This window comes from Ailuropoda melanoleuca, chromosome 5 (genome assembly GCF_002007445.2).
Source record: "Ailuropoda melanoleuca isolate Jingjing chromosome 5, ASM200744v2, whole genome shotgun sequence".
Taxonomy (NCBI): domain Eukaryota; kingdom Metazoa; phylum Chordata; class Mammalia; order Carnivora; family Ursidae; genus Ailuropoda; species Ailuropoda melanoleuca.
The window spans coordinates 54031791-54050294 of record NC_048222.1 but is presented as its reverse complement, the minus strand read 5'-3'; the positions used below and the strand labels follow the sequence as shown (position 1 = coordinate 54050294).

Sequence of the window (18504 nt, the reverse complement as noted above, 5' to 3'; positions counted from 1 at the left end):
GCCATATTCAGGTGGTTCTAGTTACATGACCACTATCACCCATGAGCTTTGAAAAAAACCCCTGGAGTTGAAAGGTCTCCTCTCCTGGAGCCACCCTGCCCCTCAATCTATCTCTTTAGTTAGATGCATCAATTCTGTCCCCAAAACCCAACGATCTGTCTTTGGACAGAATATTTTTAAAGTGATATTACTATAAGAAGAAATAAACCTTGGGATGCCTGGGTGGCTCAGTCAGTTAAGTGCCTGCCTTCTGCTCAGGTCATGATCCTGGGGTCCTGGGATCGAGCCCTGAGTCAGGCTCCCTGCTCAGCGGGGAGTCTGCTTCTCCTTCTCTCTCTGCTCCCCTCCCCCCAACTCGTGCTCTCTCTCTCTCTTGCTCTGCTCTCTCTTTTCTTAAATAAATAAAATCTTAAAAAAAAAAAAAGAAAGAAAGAAAGAAGATGAAATCAACCTGGAATTTAAGCCCCTACATAAAAGAGACACACTTTCCATGCATTATCCACCACATACCCAATTTAAGATGTTTAAATTCCGACTGCTGGGCAGATGCACAAAGCTGATAAAAAATGTGGTAATTTCGTTCATTTTCCGACTGTAAAATAAAGAGAAGTCCTGAAATTACACCAGCCCTTTAGAAGTAAAAATAAGAGGTTTTTAATGGATGGGTCTTAGATGGCTAACCTGGATTGACAATTCTGCTCTCAGGGACACTGACATTTACCTGGGTTTTTTCTCTGGTCAATAACACAGTGACCCAACCTGTTCCCTTCTGCTGGCTCAAGACCACCTTCCAGATAAGGACCCCAGAGAAAATGTTATTAAATGAAAACATTTTGTGAAATGAGGATAATGTAATTTATACAAGTTGAAATTTTTAAGAATAAATACAAGACTTACTGTTACTCTCTTGGACCAAAACTATGGAATTTTATCTATGTTACTGATGGAAGAGCCTTTCTCTTACACTCCCCCCACTAGCTGTAAACCCATTCCCTTCCTGGTAGGAAAGCCAGTCTAACAGCTTTGTCTCTTTCAAGAAGTTTTTGTGTTCTGGAAAGATAAACTTGATTGTTAAACTCTAAGGATCCAAAATTAAAAAGCATAATTTTTCTCTTCAATGGATTCATTTCACTCCACTGACACTGCATCTATCTGTCAATTTTTTGTTTCTAAGAGGCAGAAAAAAAAAGTAAGCCAAGATGCAAATGAGAGATAGGAAATTCTATTCTTAAGTTGCAGAGCAATGTAGGTTGTCTAGTGAGTATGTAAATGTAAACAGTACTTTAAAAGTTGGGAAAAAGGAAATTTAACTACTATTTTTATCCTTACTTGAAAGACGACTCTGGATTTCTCCAGCAGGTAAGTTCTCATGTTGGCTCCTATAATTTGATTTCTCTCATCAAAACTGATTTCTGTGTATTTCCCAAACCGACTACTGTTGTCATTGCGGGTGGTCTTGGCATTTCCGATAGCCTACAAAACACAGGCCTCTTAATAACGTTAAAAACATCTTTGCATCCATATTATTGGAGCAGTTTCAATAAAATCCCATCCTGTATGTTGGGGAAAGGCCTGACTTGCAGAGGGAGGTTGGGAGGAGAGGAAAGCAGTCCAAAGCTCGCATGGAGCGTGACACACCATCAGCCTGCCATTCAAAGCTCTCCTCCGTCTTGCTGGGAGACACTGGGCAGGATTAGAAAGGGCACAGGTTCAAATGTTTCATGGCCCCAGGTGTCTTTTCTGCTGTCTGTATAATGCTAGAAAGGTTATTTTACCTTTCCAAGTCTCCATTTCTTTATCTGTAGTATGGGAATAATATGCATCTTGCAGAGTTGGGAGGATGACCTAAGATAACAGAAAGGACCTCAACACATCCACACCCTGAATATTATAGATGCTCAATTAAAAGAACACATCCCTCATCCAAACTTTATTTCTATCCTTATCTCTTACCACTTCCCTACTCAGACCTTCCACTCAACCAAAAAACTGCCCTCTCCCATCCTTTCCATACTTTGGGCATGATTTTTGCTCTTACTTCTACTCTTGAATCCTGTCTCTCCTCTACCCAACCACCCCCCCTTCCTGAGCATTCTCCATCTGAAAGTACCTTTCTCATGCACACAAACTACACTTCCTGCCCAGGTCATCAAACTTTCTGATGACACATATTTACTGAGTCCCTGCTATGGGCCACATGCATGGGTGGCAAAGGTGAGACAAGTGGACATGGTCGTGCCTCTCTGGAGCCTACTGTCTAGTGGGCGAGACCAACCCTAAACAAATAATCACATAAATTTATCCACTGGGCAGAGCCTCTGGACAACTTTTCTATTGCTATCTTAGATTGTGATCTATGTTTCCATTTAACTTTAAAGTATGTTTATGTAAGAGGAGTCTTAAGACTTGGGGACTGGGGTGGGGGGAAAAAAAAGATGGCGGAGGAGTAGGGGACCTTTTTCAGCTGGTCCCCTGAATCGAGCTGGATATCTACCAGATCATCCTGAACACCCACAAAATCAGCCTGAGATGTAGGAAGATACATCTGGATCTCTACAAACGGACATCTCCGGCGCTGAGGATTGAGGTAGGAAGCGGGGAGCCGTGAATCTGTGCAAAGATATCGGAAGATAAATGGAAGGGGGAGGGAGCCACTGTGCTAGAGCACCAGGAAGCAGTAGCTACCAGCACTGGGGAGCAGGCCAGATTGAGGACCGTAGCCAGGAGAAAGCAGACTGAGACCGGGAGTTCGGGAGCTCCGACCAGACTGAAAACCCAAGCACCAGAGCGCACGTGAACCACACTGAAACAGGGAGCTTGAGAGCGCGCGAGAACCGGGGGCAGCTGGCGGTGTTAGAAACACAAAGGACAGAGACGTGCTGGCCCTGAGAGTGAGGGCTGGGAGAGCGGCTGTGGGGTGCACAACCCGGGACGCTGCATGGTTTTTAGCAGCACCGACAGAAACAGAGTTAAAGTGGCCAAGAGAGCACAGTGGAGAGCGGACTGTGATCTCTCTGTGCTGAAACAGAGGCTAGGATTTGGCCACTGCTGCTCTGACTCTCAGAAGAGTCAGAGAAAACTGCCAGGGAAAGCCACCAGAGAACAAAAGCCCGAAATACCAGCTCACATTGTGCCCATCCCCATCCCCCCTCGCAGGGGACAGGGCGACTATACCCAAACAGGGTTGCCTGAGTATCAGCGTGGCAGGCCCCTCCCCCAGAAGGCAGGCTGAAAAATCAAGAAGCCCACATCCCTAAGGTCTCTATAAAACAAGTGCATGCTGCCTGGGTCCTGGTCAATAATTTGGGCTCTGGACAACCCCACAGCCTCTCCTCATCAGAATGACGAGAAGGAGAAATCCCCCCCAGCAAAGAAAAGATAATGAGTCTGTGGCCTCTGCCACAGAACTGATAGATATGGATATAACCAAATTATCAGAAATGGAGTTCAGGGGCACCTAGGTGGCACAGTTGTTAAGCGTCTGCCTTTGGCTCAGGGCATGATCCCGGTGTTCTGGGATAGAGCCCCACATCAGGCTTCCCCACTAGGAGCCTGCTTCTTCCTCTCCCACTCCCCTGCTTGTGTTCCCTCTCTCGCTGGCTGTCTCTCTCTGTCATATAAAGAAATATAAATCTTTAAAAAAAAAAAAAGGAGTTCAGAGTAACAATGGTCAAGATGATGTGTAGGCTTGAAAAAAAATATTAACGAGAATATAGAATCTCTAAGGGTGGAAATGGGAGCAAACCTGGCAGAAATTAAAAATGCTGTGAATCAGGGGCGCCTGGGTGGCACAGCGGTTAAGCGTCTGCCTTCGGCTCAGGGTGTGATCCCGGCGTTGTGGGATCGAGCCCCACATCAGGCTCTTCCGCTATGAGCCTGCTTCTTCCTCTCCCACTCCCCCTGCTTGTGTTCCCTCTCTCGCTGGCTGTCTCTATCTCTGTCAAATAAATAAATAAAATCTTTAAAAAAAAATGCTGTGAATCAAATGCAGTCTAACCTGGATGCTCTGATGGCCAGGGTAAACGAGGCAGAAGAACAAATTAGTGAATTGGAAGATGGGATGATAGAAAAGAAGGAAAAAATGGGAACTTGGCTCAAAAAAAACCAATCTCAAGAATGTAGATTACGGGAGATTACTGACTCAATAAAATGTTCCAATGTCAGAATCATCGGCATCCCCGAGGAGGTGGAGAAAGAGAGAGGTCTAGAAGAGATATTTGAACAAATTGTAGCTGAGAACTTCCCTAATCTGCAAAGGAAACAAGGATTCATGTCCAAGAGGCAGAGAGGACCCTCCCAAGATCAATGAGAACAGACCAACACCACGTCACATAATAGCGCAATTCTCAAATATTAGATCCAAGGATACAATCTTGAAAGTGGCCAGGGTGAAGAGATTCCTCACCTACAGAGGAAGGAACATCAGAATAATGTCAGACCTGTCTACAGAGACCTGACAAGCCAGAAAAAGCTGGCAAGACAAATTCAGAGCACTAAGTGAGAAGAACATGCAGCCAAGGATCCTTTATCCAGCAAGGCTGTCATTCAGAATGGATGGAGAGACAAGGACCTTCCAAGACTGGCAGAAACTGAAAGAATATGTGACCATGAAGCCAGCCCTACAAGAAATATTAAGGGAGTTTCTATAAAAGTAAAAAGACCCCAAGAGTGATACAGAACAGAAATTTACAATCTATAGACAAAGACTTCATAGGAAACATGACATCATTAAAATCATATCTCTCAATAATCACTCTCAATGTGAATGGCCTAAATGCTCCCATGAAACACCACAGGGCTGCAGATTGGATAAAAAGACATGACCCATCCATTTGCTGTCTACAAGAGACCCATTTTGAACCTAAAGATACATCCAGACTGAAAGTGAAGGGATAGAGGGGCGCCTGGGTGGCACAGCGGTTAAGCGTCTGCCTTCGGCTCAGGGCGTGATTCCAGCGTTATGGGATCGAGCCCCACATCAGGCTCCTCCGCTATGAGCCTGCTTCTTCCTCTCCCACTCCCCCTGCTTGTGTTCCTTCTCTCACTGGCTGTCTCTATCTCTGTTGAATAAATAAATAAAATCTTAAAAAAAAAAAAAGAAGAAGAAAGTGAAGGGATAGAGAACCATTTTTCATGCCAACAGACCTCTAAAGAAAGCTGGTGTAGCAATTCTCATATCAGACAGATTAGATTTTAAATTAAAGACTATAGTTAGAGATACAGAAGGACACTATATTATTCTTAAAGGATGTATCCAACAAGGGGATATGACAATTATAAACATCTATGCCACCAACAGGGGAGCAGCTAGATACACAAGCCAACTCTTAACCAGAATAAAGAGACATATAGATAATAATACATTAATAGCAGGGAACCTTGACACTCCGCTCTCAGCAATAGACAGATCACCTAAGCAGAAAATCAACAAAGAAACAAGAGCTTTGAATGACATACTAGACCAGATGGACCTCATAGATATATACAGAACACTACACCCCAGAACAACAGAATACTCATTCTTTTCAAATGCGCATGGAACTTTCTCCAGAATAGACCATATACTGGGTCACAAAACAGGTCTCAACTGATACCAAAAGACTGAGATTATTCCTTGCGTACTCTCAGATCACAATGCTTTGAAATTGGAACTCAATCACAAGGAAAAATGTGGAAGAAACTCAAACACTTGGAAACTAAGAACCATCCTGCTTAAGAATGATTGGGTAAACCAGGAAATTAAAGAAGAGCTTAAGCAATTTATGGAAACCAATGAGAACAAAAACACATCGGTCCAAAACCTATGGGACACTGCAAAGGTGGTCCTAAGGGAAAATACATAGCTATCCAAGCCTCACTCAAAAGAATAGAAAAATCTAAAATGCAGTTTTTATATTCTTACCTTAAGAAGCTGGAGCAAGAACAGGCCTAACCCACACACGAGGAAGCAGTTGATCAAGATTAGAACAGAAATCAATGAATTAAAAACCAGGAGTACAGTAGAGCAGATCAACAGAACTAGAAGCTGGTTCTTTGAAAGAATAAATAAGATTGATAAGCTACTGGCCAGACTTATTCAAAAGAATAGAGAAAGGACCCAAATTAATAAAATTATGAATGAAAGGGAGAGATCATGACCAACACCAATGAAATAGGAAGGATCATTAGAAATTATTATCAACAACTATATGCCAATAAATTAAACAACCTGGAAGAAATGGATGCCTTCCTGGAAACCTATAAACTACCAAGTCTGAAACAGGAAGAAATTATTTAAACAGACCGATTAATTATGAAGAGATTGAGCAGTGATCAAAAACCTCCCCAAAAACAAGAGTCCAGGGCCTGACGGATTCCCCGGGGAATTCTACCAAACATTCAAAGAAGAAATAATACCTATTCTCTTGAAGCTGTTTCAAAAAATAGAAACAGAAGGAAAACTACCAAACTCATTCTATGAGGCCAGTATTACCTTGATCCCAAAACCAGGCAAAGACCCCATCAAAAAGGAGAATTACAGACCGATTTCCCTGATGAATATGGATGCCAAAATTCTCAACAAGATCCTGGCTAACAGAATCCAACAGTACATTAAAAGGATTATCCATCATGACCAAGTGGGATTCATCCCTGGGATGCAAGCGTGGTTCAACATTCGCAAATCTATCAGTGTGATACATCATATCAACAAGAAAAGACTCAGGAACCATATGATCCTCTCAACTGATGCAGAAAAAGCATTTGACAAAATACAGCATCCTTTCCTGATTAAAACCCTTCAGAGTGTAGGAATAGAGGGTACATTTCTCAATCTCATAAAAGCCATCTATGAAAAGCCTACTCCGAATATCATTCTCAATGGGGAAAAGCTGAAAGCCTTTCTCTTAAGATCAGGAACACGACAAGGATGCCCATCTCACCATTATTGTTCTAACATAGTACTAGAAGTCCTTGCAACAGCAATTAGACAACAAAAAGGAATAAAAGGTATTCAAATCGGCAAAGAAGAAGTCAAACTGTCTCTCTTCGCAGATGACATGATACTCTATATGGAAAACCCAAAGGAATCCACTCCCAAACTATTAGAAGTTATAGAACAATTCAGTAAGGTGGCAGGATACAAAATCAATGCCCAGAAATCAGTTGCATTTCTATACACNAAAGCCTACACCGAATATCATTCTCAATGGGGAAAAGCTGAAAGCCTTTCTCTTAAGATCAGGAACACGACAAGGATGCCCATCTCACCATTATTGTTCTAACATAGTACTAGAAGTCCTTGCAACAGCAATTAGACAACAAAAAGGAATAAAAGGTATTCAAATCGGCAAAGAAGAAGTCAAACTGTCTCTCTTCGCAGATGACATGATACTCTATATGGAAAACCCAAAAGACTCCACCCCGAAATTACTAGAACTCATACAATTCAGTAACATGGCAGGATACAAAATCAATGTTCAGAAATCAGTTGCATTTCTATACACGAACAATGAGACTGAAGAAAGAGAAATTAGGGACTCCATTCCATTTACAATAGCACCAAAAATCATACGTTATCTTGGAATTAACTTAACCAGAGACGTAAAGGATCTATAATCTAGAAACTAGATCACTGTTGAAAGACATTGAAGAAGACACAAAAAGATGGAAAAACATTCCATGCTCATGGATCGGAAGAATAAACATAGTTAAAATGTCTACGCTACCCAGAGCAATCTACACTTTCAATGCTATCCCGATCAAAATACCGAGGACATTTTTCAAAGAACTGGAANTTAACTTAACCAGAGACGTAAAGGATCTATAATCTAGAAACTAGATCACTGTTGAAAGACATTGAAGAAGACACAAAAAGATGGAAAAACATTCCATGCTCATGGATCGGAAGAATAAACATAGTTAAAATGTCTACGCTACCCAGAGCAATCTACACTTTCAATTCCATCCCGATCAAAATACCAACAACATTTTTTAAAGAGCTGGAACAAACAGTCCTTAAATTTGTGTGGAATCAGAAAAGGCCCCGAATCACCAAGGACAAGTTGAAAAGGAAAAACAAAGCTGGGGGCATCATGTTGCCTGATTTCAAGCTATACTACAAAGCTGTGATCACCTGGTACTGGCACAAAAACAGACACATAGACCAATGGAACAGAATAGAGACTCCAGAAATGGACCCTTGGCCCTATGGTCAACTGATTTTTGACAAAGCAGGAAAAAACATCCAGTGGAAAAAAGACAGTTTCTTCAATAAATGGTGCTGGAAAAATTGGACAGCTATATACAGAAGAATGAAACTTGACCACTCTCTCACACCATACACAAAGATAAACTCCAAATGGATGAATGACCTCAGTGAGACAGGAATCCATCAAAATCATACAGGAGAACATAGGTGCAACCTCTTCGACATTGGCCACAGCAACTTTTTTCATGACACATCTCCAAAGGCAAGAGAAACAAAAGAAGAACTGAACTTGTGGAACTTCATCAAGATAAAAAGCTTCTGCACAGCCAAGGAAACAGTCAAAAAAACTAAGAGGCAGCCCATGGAATGGGAGAAGATATTTGCCAATGATGCTACAGATAAAAGACTGGTATCCAAGATCTATAAAGAACTTCTCAAACTCAATACATGAGAAACAAATCATCAAATCAAAAAATGGGCAGAAGATATGAACATTTTTCCAATGAAGACATACAAATGGCTAACAGACACATGAAAAAATGTTCAAAGTCATCAGCCATCAGGGAAATTCAAATCAAAACCACAATGAGATACCACCTTATGCCAGTTAGAATGGGAAAAACTGACAAGGCAAGAGACAACAAATGTTGGAGAGGATGTGGAGAAAGGGGATCCCTCTTACACTGTTGGTGGGAACGCAAGTTGGTACAGCCACTTTGGAAAACAGCGTGGAAGTCCCTCAAAAAGTTAAAAATAGAGCTACCCTATGACCCAGCCATTGCACTACTGGGTATTTACCCCAAAGATACAGACGTAGTGAAGAGAAGGGCCATTTGCACCCCAATGTTCATAGCAGCATTGTCCACAATAGCTAAATCGTGGAAGGAGCTGAGATGCCCTTCAACAGATGAATGGATAAAGATGTGGTCCATATATACAATGGAATATTACTCAGTCATCAGAAAGAATGATTACCCAACATTTGCAGCAACATGGACGGGAATGGAGGAGATTATGCTAAGTGAAATAAGTCAACCAGAGGAAGACAATTATCATATGGTTTCACTCATTTATGGAACATAAGAAATAGCAGGGAGATGGGTAGGAGAAGGAAGGGAAGAATGAAGGGGGTAAACAGAAGGGGGAATGAACCACGAGAGACTATGGACTCCGGGAAACAAACTTCAGAAGGCTTCAGAGGGGAGGGGGCGGAGGATTGGGGTAGGCCAGTGATGGGTATTAAGGAGGGCACATATTGCATGGTGCACTGGGTGTTATATGCAAACAATGAATCATGGAACACTACATCAAAAACTAAGGATGTACTGTATGGTGACTAACATAACAACAACAAAAAAAAGACTTGGGGACTGGGTCTTATTCTTTTCCATCACTTCCTGTATTACGTGACAGAGTGGCTTAAACAAAATAGGTAATCTGATAAATATTCATTGATGATTTTGATATGAGAAAACAGAGAGGAGGTCTAGGAATCTAACGGATTTAATTTTTTGCTGTGCTTCCAAATTAATCTAAGTCAATCCTTTTCCCATTTTGCAAAGCAGCCAGACTTGGCCTTTGGACATCCCCTGAGCCTTTCAGATGCCCCTTCTCCCTTGAGGGCTGGCTCCTTAGTCCTGAGTGCCATCTCAGCTGGCCTTGCCCACACCTCTGACCTCGTTAGTGTTGTGCGGATGGATCAGCTCTCAGGGAGGGGCGGAGGAAGAGTCTTGATAAGTGGCATTTGCCAATTTGTAAGACGTAAATATTCCATGACCGATGTCAAACTACCAATGGTTTAACAGTCGTCTTGCAAAAAACTTCTGAATATTTATCGATCAGCTCGTGAAAGTTGGTGCACTTGGCTGGAAAACACCACTGGTCTCAGGGCAACAGTGCTGTCTATGGTTGAGGACATTTCCTTTGGGATAGAAATGCAGACAGGGACTCCTGAAATCCGATTTCTAGCCCAGTGGATTGAGGAGAGAGCCTTGGTGGCAGCAGTCTCTACCCTAAGCTCCCTCAAATCCCACCAGAGAACAGACTTCTTGGCACTTTCCTGCCCTCACTTCCATGGTCTTTAAAGGGCAGGCACTCAAGTTAGCCAAGACACCACATACACAAACCAACCCACCCCTCCATGAGCACACACCATCGCCTGTGACCCCACTCCCCACCCCCGCAGGCTGCATACCTCAGTTATGGGGTTCGACGCCAGAACCTTGTCCTCCACGTGGGTGTTACTGCTGGACTTGCTAACGGTGGCAAAGTACCTCATGGCGTAGCGAGCGGACACGGTCTTGCCAGCACCTGACTCCCCGCTTACAATGATTGACTGATTTTTATTGTTTCTAAAGCAAATAAAAGGACTTTTAAAATGCTTATTTCTTCCTATTAAAAAGGCAGTATACACTAAGAAAAATGCAGACAAGCAGAAAGAAGGCAAACTATTTCATTACTCCAAGGTAACTGTTTTTTAACATTTCCCATGAATTTCCTTCTAGTCTTTTTTCCATGTGATCAAGCTGAACACACAGCTCTGTTTCCTGCTCTGTCCCCATGTTGAAGGTCTCCAAGACCACTCCTAGGTCAGTGACCTGCTAGGAGGACTCACAGGACTCAGCACCATAGCCATGCTCATGGCTAAGATTTATGATAGCAAAAGGATACAAAATAAATCTGCAAAAGCCAGGCATAAACACTTCATGCCTCCAGCAATGAGTTACGACAAGCCAGGCGAAGTGCTGTGTACCAGGGAAGCTCTTCAGAGATTCAGTGCCCAGGGTTTCACCGGGGGCTCGTCACGCAGGCATCCTCTGACGAGCACATACCAAAATTCCAGATGCTCAGAAGGAAAGCAGGTGCTCAGCGTGAACTCCATCATTTACACAAACAATTTAGGTACAGTGCATCACTCTCATCAATTAGGCAGGGTGGGAAACTTCCTAAAATCCAAGTTCCCAGAGGCTAGCCCTGGGCCAACCTTGCAAGCAGGCCTCTGAAGATCGCCGTCTCGGGCCCAGGTCAACTCCTCTCTGTGTATCCCCACATAAACATAAAACATTTTAAAGACATTATTTGGAGAGTAATTATTCAAAACATGCTTGGGAACATATGTACACAGTAAACTGACAGGTTCTACATAATTTAGAGATCTTTAAAAACTGTCTTCAACTTTTCACATAATGAGATGATGATAGAAACTTACTATAATGCTGTTCTAGGTATCCAGCATTGCTTATATACTAAGCACTCCATGAATACTTTACAAGGACTCTCATTTAAGCCTTGAAAAAAGTTCTATGCCACATATACCCATTTTACAGAAGAATACAATAGCAACTCAAAAAGAATAGTGACTCAAAAAGGCAAAGTGACTTGACCCAGGACACAGAGCATGCAGCCCCACTGTGGACACCAGGAGGACCTCAGAGCTAGAGCTCCTGTCCAAAACAGCAAGCCCCTGAGGATGTGAATGACAGACACCCCCAGTACCCTTTGGGCAGGTAGAACACGAAGGGGGTTTTAAAGCCAGGCTCTTCTCACTCCCAGTTTAGCATCAGCAAGTCCAACATAAACTTCTTTTTTCAGTACTATTACAGTTAGACCTCAAAACGGGCTCTTCGACCTTGAACCTGGCTCAGCCCTATAGCTCCAGTGAGCTCATACCGCTGACACCCAGGAGCAGCCCTGGCCCATCGGGCTGTGAGCCATGGACTTCAATCACAGACATGCCCTGCATACCTACAGGGAGCCAGGGCAAATCCCAGAACCATGGGTGTTTTGTAATTGGAAGGAAACTTGCTGTAGCAGAGACCAAAGTAACTGGCCATTAATTGGTAAATCTTGACCCAACATTCACCCTTTTCCTCCTTCTTAGATACTATATCCCAGTTTTTAGTGGCACACAGCTGCCCATATGGAAGACTATATATCCCAGCTTTGCTTGCCTCTAGGCATGACCGTGGGAGTAGGTCCCGGCCAATGAGCTGCGAGCAGAGGTGTTTTGTGGGGCTTCCAGGAAGTCTCTTTAACCAGGCGGGGCACACACTTCCCCTCTGACACTCTGTCGCCTAGAATATGGAGGAGAAGGCTAAGTCTTAGCCTGCCCTCAGGAGGAAAGCCTCATTCCAGGGACAGAGGATCTAGAAGGCATATGGTCCCTGACGATTGGTGGGGTGCCATGCTTGTCCCAGACTGCCCATCAACCCATCAGCCTTTTTCACAGGAGAGAACCATACACTGCTACTTGTTTATGCCAGCATCCTTGTCCCCTGATTATAAGCAGTGAAACGTGAATGGGTGCTCTCTGATGAAGACACAAAAGCTGAGGAACTCAGATGCGGTGCCCGGGGATGATAAGGTAAAGAGTTATCAGGGGCAGGCCCCGTGCCTCAGGTCTGCCAATTCACAAAATGAGGGCAATGACAGTGGCTCAACGGACTTCACAGGGGTGTCGCAAGACTTAAAGGAGATTGCTGCCTGGAAAGTTCTTTTGCAAACAATAAAAGGGTCTACAAAAATAAGATGGTGTTCCTATTCTTCATACTTTATAGATGAGGACATCGAAGCCGAAAGGAATAGTTATGGGACAAAGAAATTACACGTGGAGTCAAACACCCTGAGCAAACCTCCCAGCTCCGCTTGCTGGGTGACCTTGGGTGGGTGATCCCCAAATCTCAGCTTAATGCCCAGACATCTCCATCACAGGCCCGTCTGAGGGCACCCACGATGATGTACGGGAACGTGTGCCCAGTGCCTGGTCCACAGGACACTTTTAATAAATGTTTGCTAGCAAAACGAGAACTCCCCAAGGCCATACAAAACACAGGTGGCAAAATTAGGATAAAACGCAAAATCTCTTACATCTAAAAACCTGTGCTCATCTATCACAAGATTTTGCTGGCCCGAATCGGGGAAAAAGTTTCAACATCCCACAGTGGAGAATAAATCAATATTTCTCCAACCAAACACACCGCAAGAGAAGCATCTGCCATTCCCAGATTGGGAGGTCTGATTTTTGACCAGCTAGAAGAAAGAGAAACCAGGAAACCTGGTCTAGCCAGGTTACACCTGCAGTCATTTGCTACTGTGTTATTAGATAGTCCGCTCTACCAAGCAGCCCCTCTGGTCTCATGGTCACCTTTAGTAAGATCAATGCCAGAGGTTTCCCCTCCACTGTGAGGGCCCAGCACACGCAGGGGCGGGGCACTGGGAGAGAAAGAGGAAGCCCCGCCCAGCAGGAGGCTACCTGGCCATCTGCTTGTAGGCCTCTTCTGCCACAGCAAATATATGCGGGTCCATATCGCCCATGTTCTGCCCACTGTAGGCGTGGATGATGGCATCTCCGTAGATCAGCAACTGCTTGTAAGGATTCATGGCCACCAAAATGATTCCTGGGGAAAGATGTCCGATGCAGTGCTGGGGTTCTTACTGTCACCTGTTTCTCCAGGTTCTTTGGAGCAAGCCCAGCTCTGCCAGTTATTAAACCTGCCATGTGACTTTGGGCAGGTCACGTAATGCTCTGGATCTCAGTTCCCTGTGGATGCCACCCACATTTCTGGGCAACTGTCAGGGTTGGAAGAGATGACAGATGGGAATGCCCTAAAACTGAAAGGTTTTGCAATTCTCAATGTAAATATAATGATAACACCATTGCCCAAAACAGGTAATAAATATATCACATCCAATGAGAAACTCAAACACAAGCTTTATCTCTCATTTAAGCCTTGAAAAAAATTCTATGCCACATATACCCATTTTACAGAAGAATACAGATATATTTTTCATGGGAGTCTGATCTTAATTCTTGTGAAAGATTCTCCCCACCTGCAGACACTTCTGTTTACAACAGACTCTTGAAGATCAAATGTCTGTGCTTGTTAGACAAAAGTCTGGGCAAATGTCTAGGTCTGAGTATACATTTTGGCAGAAGTCAACATTTCTAACGTAAACATGATATAAAATGTACTCAGGACACCCTAGACAGCAAGCACGGAGTTTCTGGGTCATTCCTGCCCTTTTAGAATCGCTCTCCTTACCACTGTAGGTGTAAATGAGTTTGGATTCTGCAAAGCGGATTCTGAGATTGTGGAGGACCGCGGGCTCATGGAGATAGCTGAGGGCCGTGAGGTCGTTCTCACCCACGAGTATGTCAGGGTTCCGGAGCGGAGGCAGACATTCTGGATCAATGGAATAATCCAGCTCCTGTGGACAAAGATGAAATTAAAGTTCTGGAAGTAAAAGACTCTTGGTGTTTCTGAACTCTCGTTCTCTGTCCTATCTGCCCTCTGTCAGACTCTGAAAAACAAACTTACACCTGTCAAAGAGAAAATAATCTCCATGGCTGACTCTTGGGAAATGGGAGCCAGGGGACCAGGGTATTGGCTGTGTGCCCTAGGGCAAGTTACTCACCCTTTCTGGGCGAGTGAAAAGACTGGGTGGAGCTACAGGACCTCACTGAAGCCTCAGTGAGAGGTGACAGGGAAGCCACATGGGCAGGGACCTGGGCACGCCATCCCCAACTCTACCAGAGGGGGTCCACTTGTATGTAGTTTAGATGCTGAGCGCCATGGAAGTTTTGCTTGAAAACAGGGTTCTGCTGGGTGGTGAGACGTGTTTGAAGGAGCCCATGTGGGTGATGGTCTCTCTTTGAGGGGGCCCGGGTGCTCCCGACTCCCGTCTTTAACTCTGGGCTGCCTGCTCCTGTCACCCTCAGCCCCGCGCTGAGTAACTTGCTGGGGATGGTGTTTCCTCCGCTGGATTTCACCCAGCATCCTGAAAGCAGTTGCCTGAGCAGAATGAAGGAGAGGTCAGCAAGCCCTGGGGTGTCCATACCACAGGTGACTGGGCTCCAAATGTCAGAATATCAAGGGACTTGATGACCACCTGCTCTAACTTGCTTCACTTTCATTTCACAGCCTGGGGAAGTGACTTGAGCAAGATCACCCAGCAAGCTTGTTTTCCTTCCATTTTCCTAGGCTGACTTCCTTCTGATCCCCCATCCTGAACCAGCTCCACACGGTGACCCGGCTGCCCCCCTCGCAGGTGCCCACTGTGCAGACCCTGCCAAGTATTCAGCACTCCTCAAAACTGCCTTCCAAGGAGGGCATGACTCCCCTAATCAACAGCCTAGGAGACAGCGTCAGAGAGGGTATGCTCCTTGTCCAAGCTCACACAGTTGGTAGGGATCTGGCTGGCTCTGAAGCCTGTGTCATGATGTCTCCTGTCGACGCCGACAGGGTTTTGCTTGTCGGTGACTTGGTTGGTCTGTGTGGACTGAGAACAGCTCAGGGCAATCCAGTCCAGCTGGATTAAATCCTAGCTGCCTGCTCTGTTTTCAGCACAAATACATTCGTGGGGTGGCCCCAAGCAGAGTTACTATTTTTCCCTGTTTTATTGAGAAATCATTGACATAAAGCACCGTATAATTTGAAGGGGTACGACGTGATGGTTTGATTTACATATACTGTGTAATGATAAGCACGGCAGGTCCGGCTAACCCCCATCATTTCTACCAATGTAATTAAAAAAAGGGAGAAAAGAAAAAAAACAAAAATTTTCTCCTTGTGATGAGAATTCTCAGGATTTGGTTGAATTTTCCTAGCAGTGTAGCCCCAGTCATTTGTATCTTTTGATCACCTTCCTCCAATTCCCCCTCCCTGACCCCTGCCTCTGGTAACCAGATGTCTGATCTTTTTTTCTATGGGTTTTGCTCTGTTTTGTTTTAGATTCCACATATAAGTGAGATCCTACAGGACTTGTCTTTCTCTGATTTATTTCGTTTAGAATAATACCTTCAAGTTCCAACCATGTTGTCACAAATGTTAGGGATTGTTTCTTATGACTAACGTTCCACTGTACGGAGGCTCATACGCGACGACTTCTCTACCCGTCACCTGGCGATGGACAGCCACTTCAGTGATTCCACATCTTGATTATTGTGAATGCTGCTGCTATAAACATGGGGGTGCAGATACCTTTTTGAGTTAGTGTTTTTGTTTCCTTTGGATATATTCCTAGAGGAGGAACTGCTGGACCATATGGTGGTTCTATTTTAAAATTTCTGTGGGCTCTCCATTCTGTTTTCCATAGTGGCTGTACAATTTATAATCCCACCAACAGGGCACAGGGTTCCCTTGTCTCCACATCCACACAACATCTGTTACCTTTTGTCCTTTTGATGATGGCCATTGTAGTAGGCGCGAGGCGATACAGATGGTGGTTTTGATTTGCATTTCCCTAATGACTACTCGTGTCGAGCACCTTTTCATGTGTCTGTTGGCCAGCTGCACGTCTTCTTCAGAAAAATGTCTGTTTAGGTCCTTTGCTCATTTTTAACTGTTTTTTGTTTGTTTTGTTTTTGTTTTTTTTGCTATTGAGTTTTAAGAATTCCTTTTTTTCAGCAGTATTGATTTTTATTTTTATTTTTTAAAACTTAAACATTTTTTATATTAGTTTCAGAGGTAAAATTTAGTGATTCATCAGTTGCATAGAACACCCAGTGCTCATTACATCAAATGCCTTCCTTAATGTCCATCACCCAGTTACCCCAGACCCTCACCCACCTCCCCTCCAGGAGCCCTCAGTTTGTTTCCTATAGTTAAGAGTCTCTTATGATTTATCTCCGTCTCAATTTTCATCTTATTTAATTTTCCTTCCCTTGCCCTATGTTCATCTGTTTTGTTTCTTAAAATCCACGTATGAGTATATTTTGGATAATACCCCCTTATCAGATACATGGTTTGTAAATGCTTTTCCCCCTTCTGTAGGTTGTCTTTTCACTTTGTGGATAGTTTCTTTTGCTGGGCAGAAGCTTTTTAGTTTGATGTAGTCATACTTGCTTATTTTTTTATTTTGTCGCTCGTGCTTTAGTTGTCAAATCAAAAAATATCACCAAGACTCATGTCAAGGAGCCTTATTCCTATGTTTTCTCCCAGGAGTGTTGTGGTTTCAGGTCTTACTTCTGAATCTTTAATTCATGCTGAGTTAATTTTTGTGAGTGATGTAAGATAAGGGTCAAGTAGAATATTTTTAACCTACACATTTTTATTTTGATAATAAAATTTAAAAAACGCTGCTCACCTATGATTTTTCTTTCCTTGAGTTTTTGTTATCTATTTTAAATCAATAACCTCCTTTTCCAGTTCAGCCACTGTGTGTGTGTGTGTGTGTGTGTGTGTGTGTGTGTGTGTATGAGAGAGATAGAGAAAAACAGGAGAGTCTTTGGAGGAAGGGCAGAAAATGTAAAGAACATTGGATGAAGAGCTGGAAACACAGAACAGGCTTTGTTCTCCATGAGAGAGAAGAAGGGTTAAGCTAAGGAGCAGTCTGGCTGCCTGCCCTCTTATCTGCCTCTCCTGGGCTCGGGTGCAGAGTCAGGAATGTGCTACCTGAAGCCCTGCTGATATGACTACAGCAGCAAGTGGCTACTGCACCTTCAGTCATGAGATTTTGCTTCCCGGAACCACCCGCTCCCCAACGAGAACCTGGGCGGTGCGTGGGAGGCGCTCAACCAGGCTGCAAGGAGCCACTGGTAGGAAAGGGCAGGCTCCATGCGAGCGTGGCGTCCTCCCTACGGGCCTCTCTTGAGTCTGGCACACATCCACATGCACGCATACACACATACGCACACACACGGATCATCTCGTTTGATCTTCAGCAACCCTGTCACTGCTGTGCTGTTCTGAACTACAATGTGCATATGAAGAAACCCGGGGGCTCACGCTGTAGACTTAGTGAGTGGCCATGGCAGGCTTTGAATCCAGATAGAATGATTCTTGAAGAAGTGCCCTAAACCGCTATGCTCATATGCTCATCTCCATTCCCAGGATCTCAGGAAACAACTCCCAAACCCAGGACAGTCTGATTGTAAATATTGTGTCCCGTTTCTACAGAGACCATGTGCATGACTCAAAAATTCCAGCATTTTAATATTCATAGGATATTCCCTGGACCAAATCTAACATCCAGATGGAACATGAACCCTTTGTCCAGCTCTGCATCCAGAAACTTGACGCTATGGATCCAGTGGGATGTCATTATGGCTATGGGGGCAAAGGACAACTCATGGTAGATGCTTAAGTAATGGTAAACTCTGCTGGAGCTGGTACTCAAAAGACATATCTGGCCTTTGGGAGGACCTGCTCACAGGCACCCTGGGGAGCACAGAAACCACCACTGACATGATCCAGCCACACCAGCACGGACAGGCTCCTCACAATGTCACACAAAGCTGGGCATTCCATTCCTGTCCTACCTCCCATCACTTCCCTAATCACACTGCCACACACACCCCTGGAGGTCCCAATTCTTGC

General features: G+C 44.0%; 1 protein-coding gene across 2 annotated transcripts in view; it reads right to left on the bottom strand.

The window, feature by feature from the left end:
* MYO5C (myosin VC) overlaps positions 1–18504 on the bottom strand; it is a 97829-nt gene that overhangs the window by 67035 nt on the left and 12290 nt on the right. Inside the window, exons 3-7 of one of the 2 annotated variants that reach the window (XM_011230582.3) lie at positions 14230–14395; positions 13440–13584; positions 10383–10539; positions 1330–1473; positions 511–592 (exon numbers count right to left, since the gene is read on the bottom strand). In XM_011230582.3, coding sequence (XP_011228884.1) covers positions 511–592; positions 1330–1473; positions 10383–10539; positions 13440–13584; positions 14230–14395 — 694 coding nt within the window. Of the gene's footprint in view, positions 1–510; positions 593–1329; positions 1474–10382; positions 10540–13439; positions 13585–14229; positions 14396–18504 lie in introns of those variants that run through there. The other variant, XM_019804455.2, reaches the window with a different exon arrangement.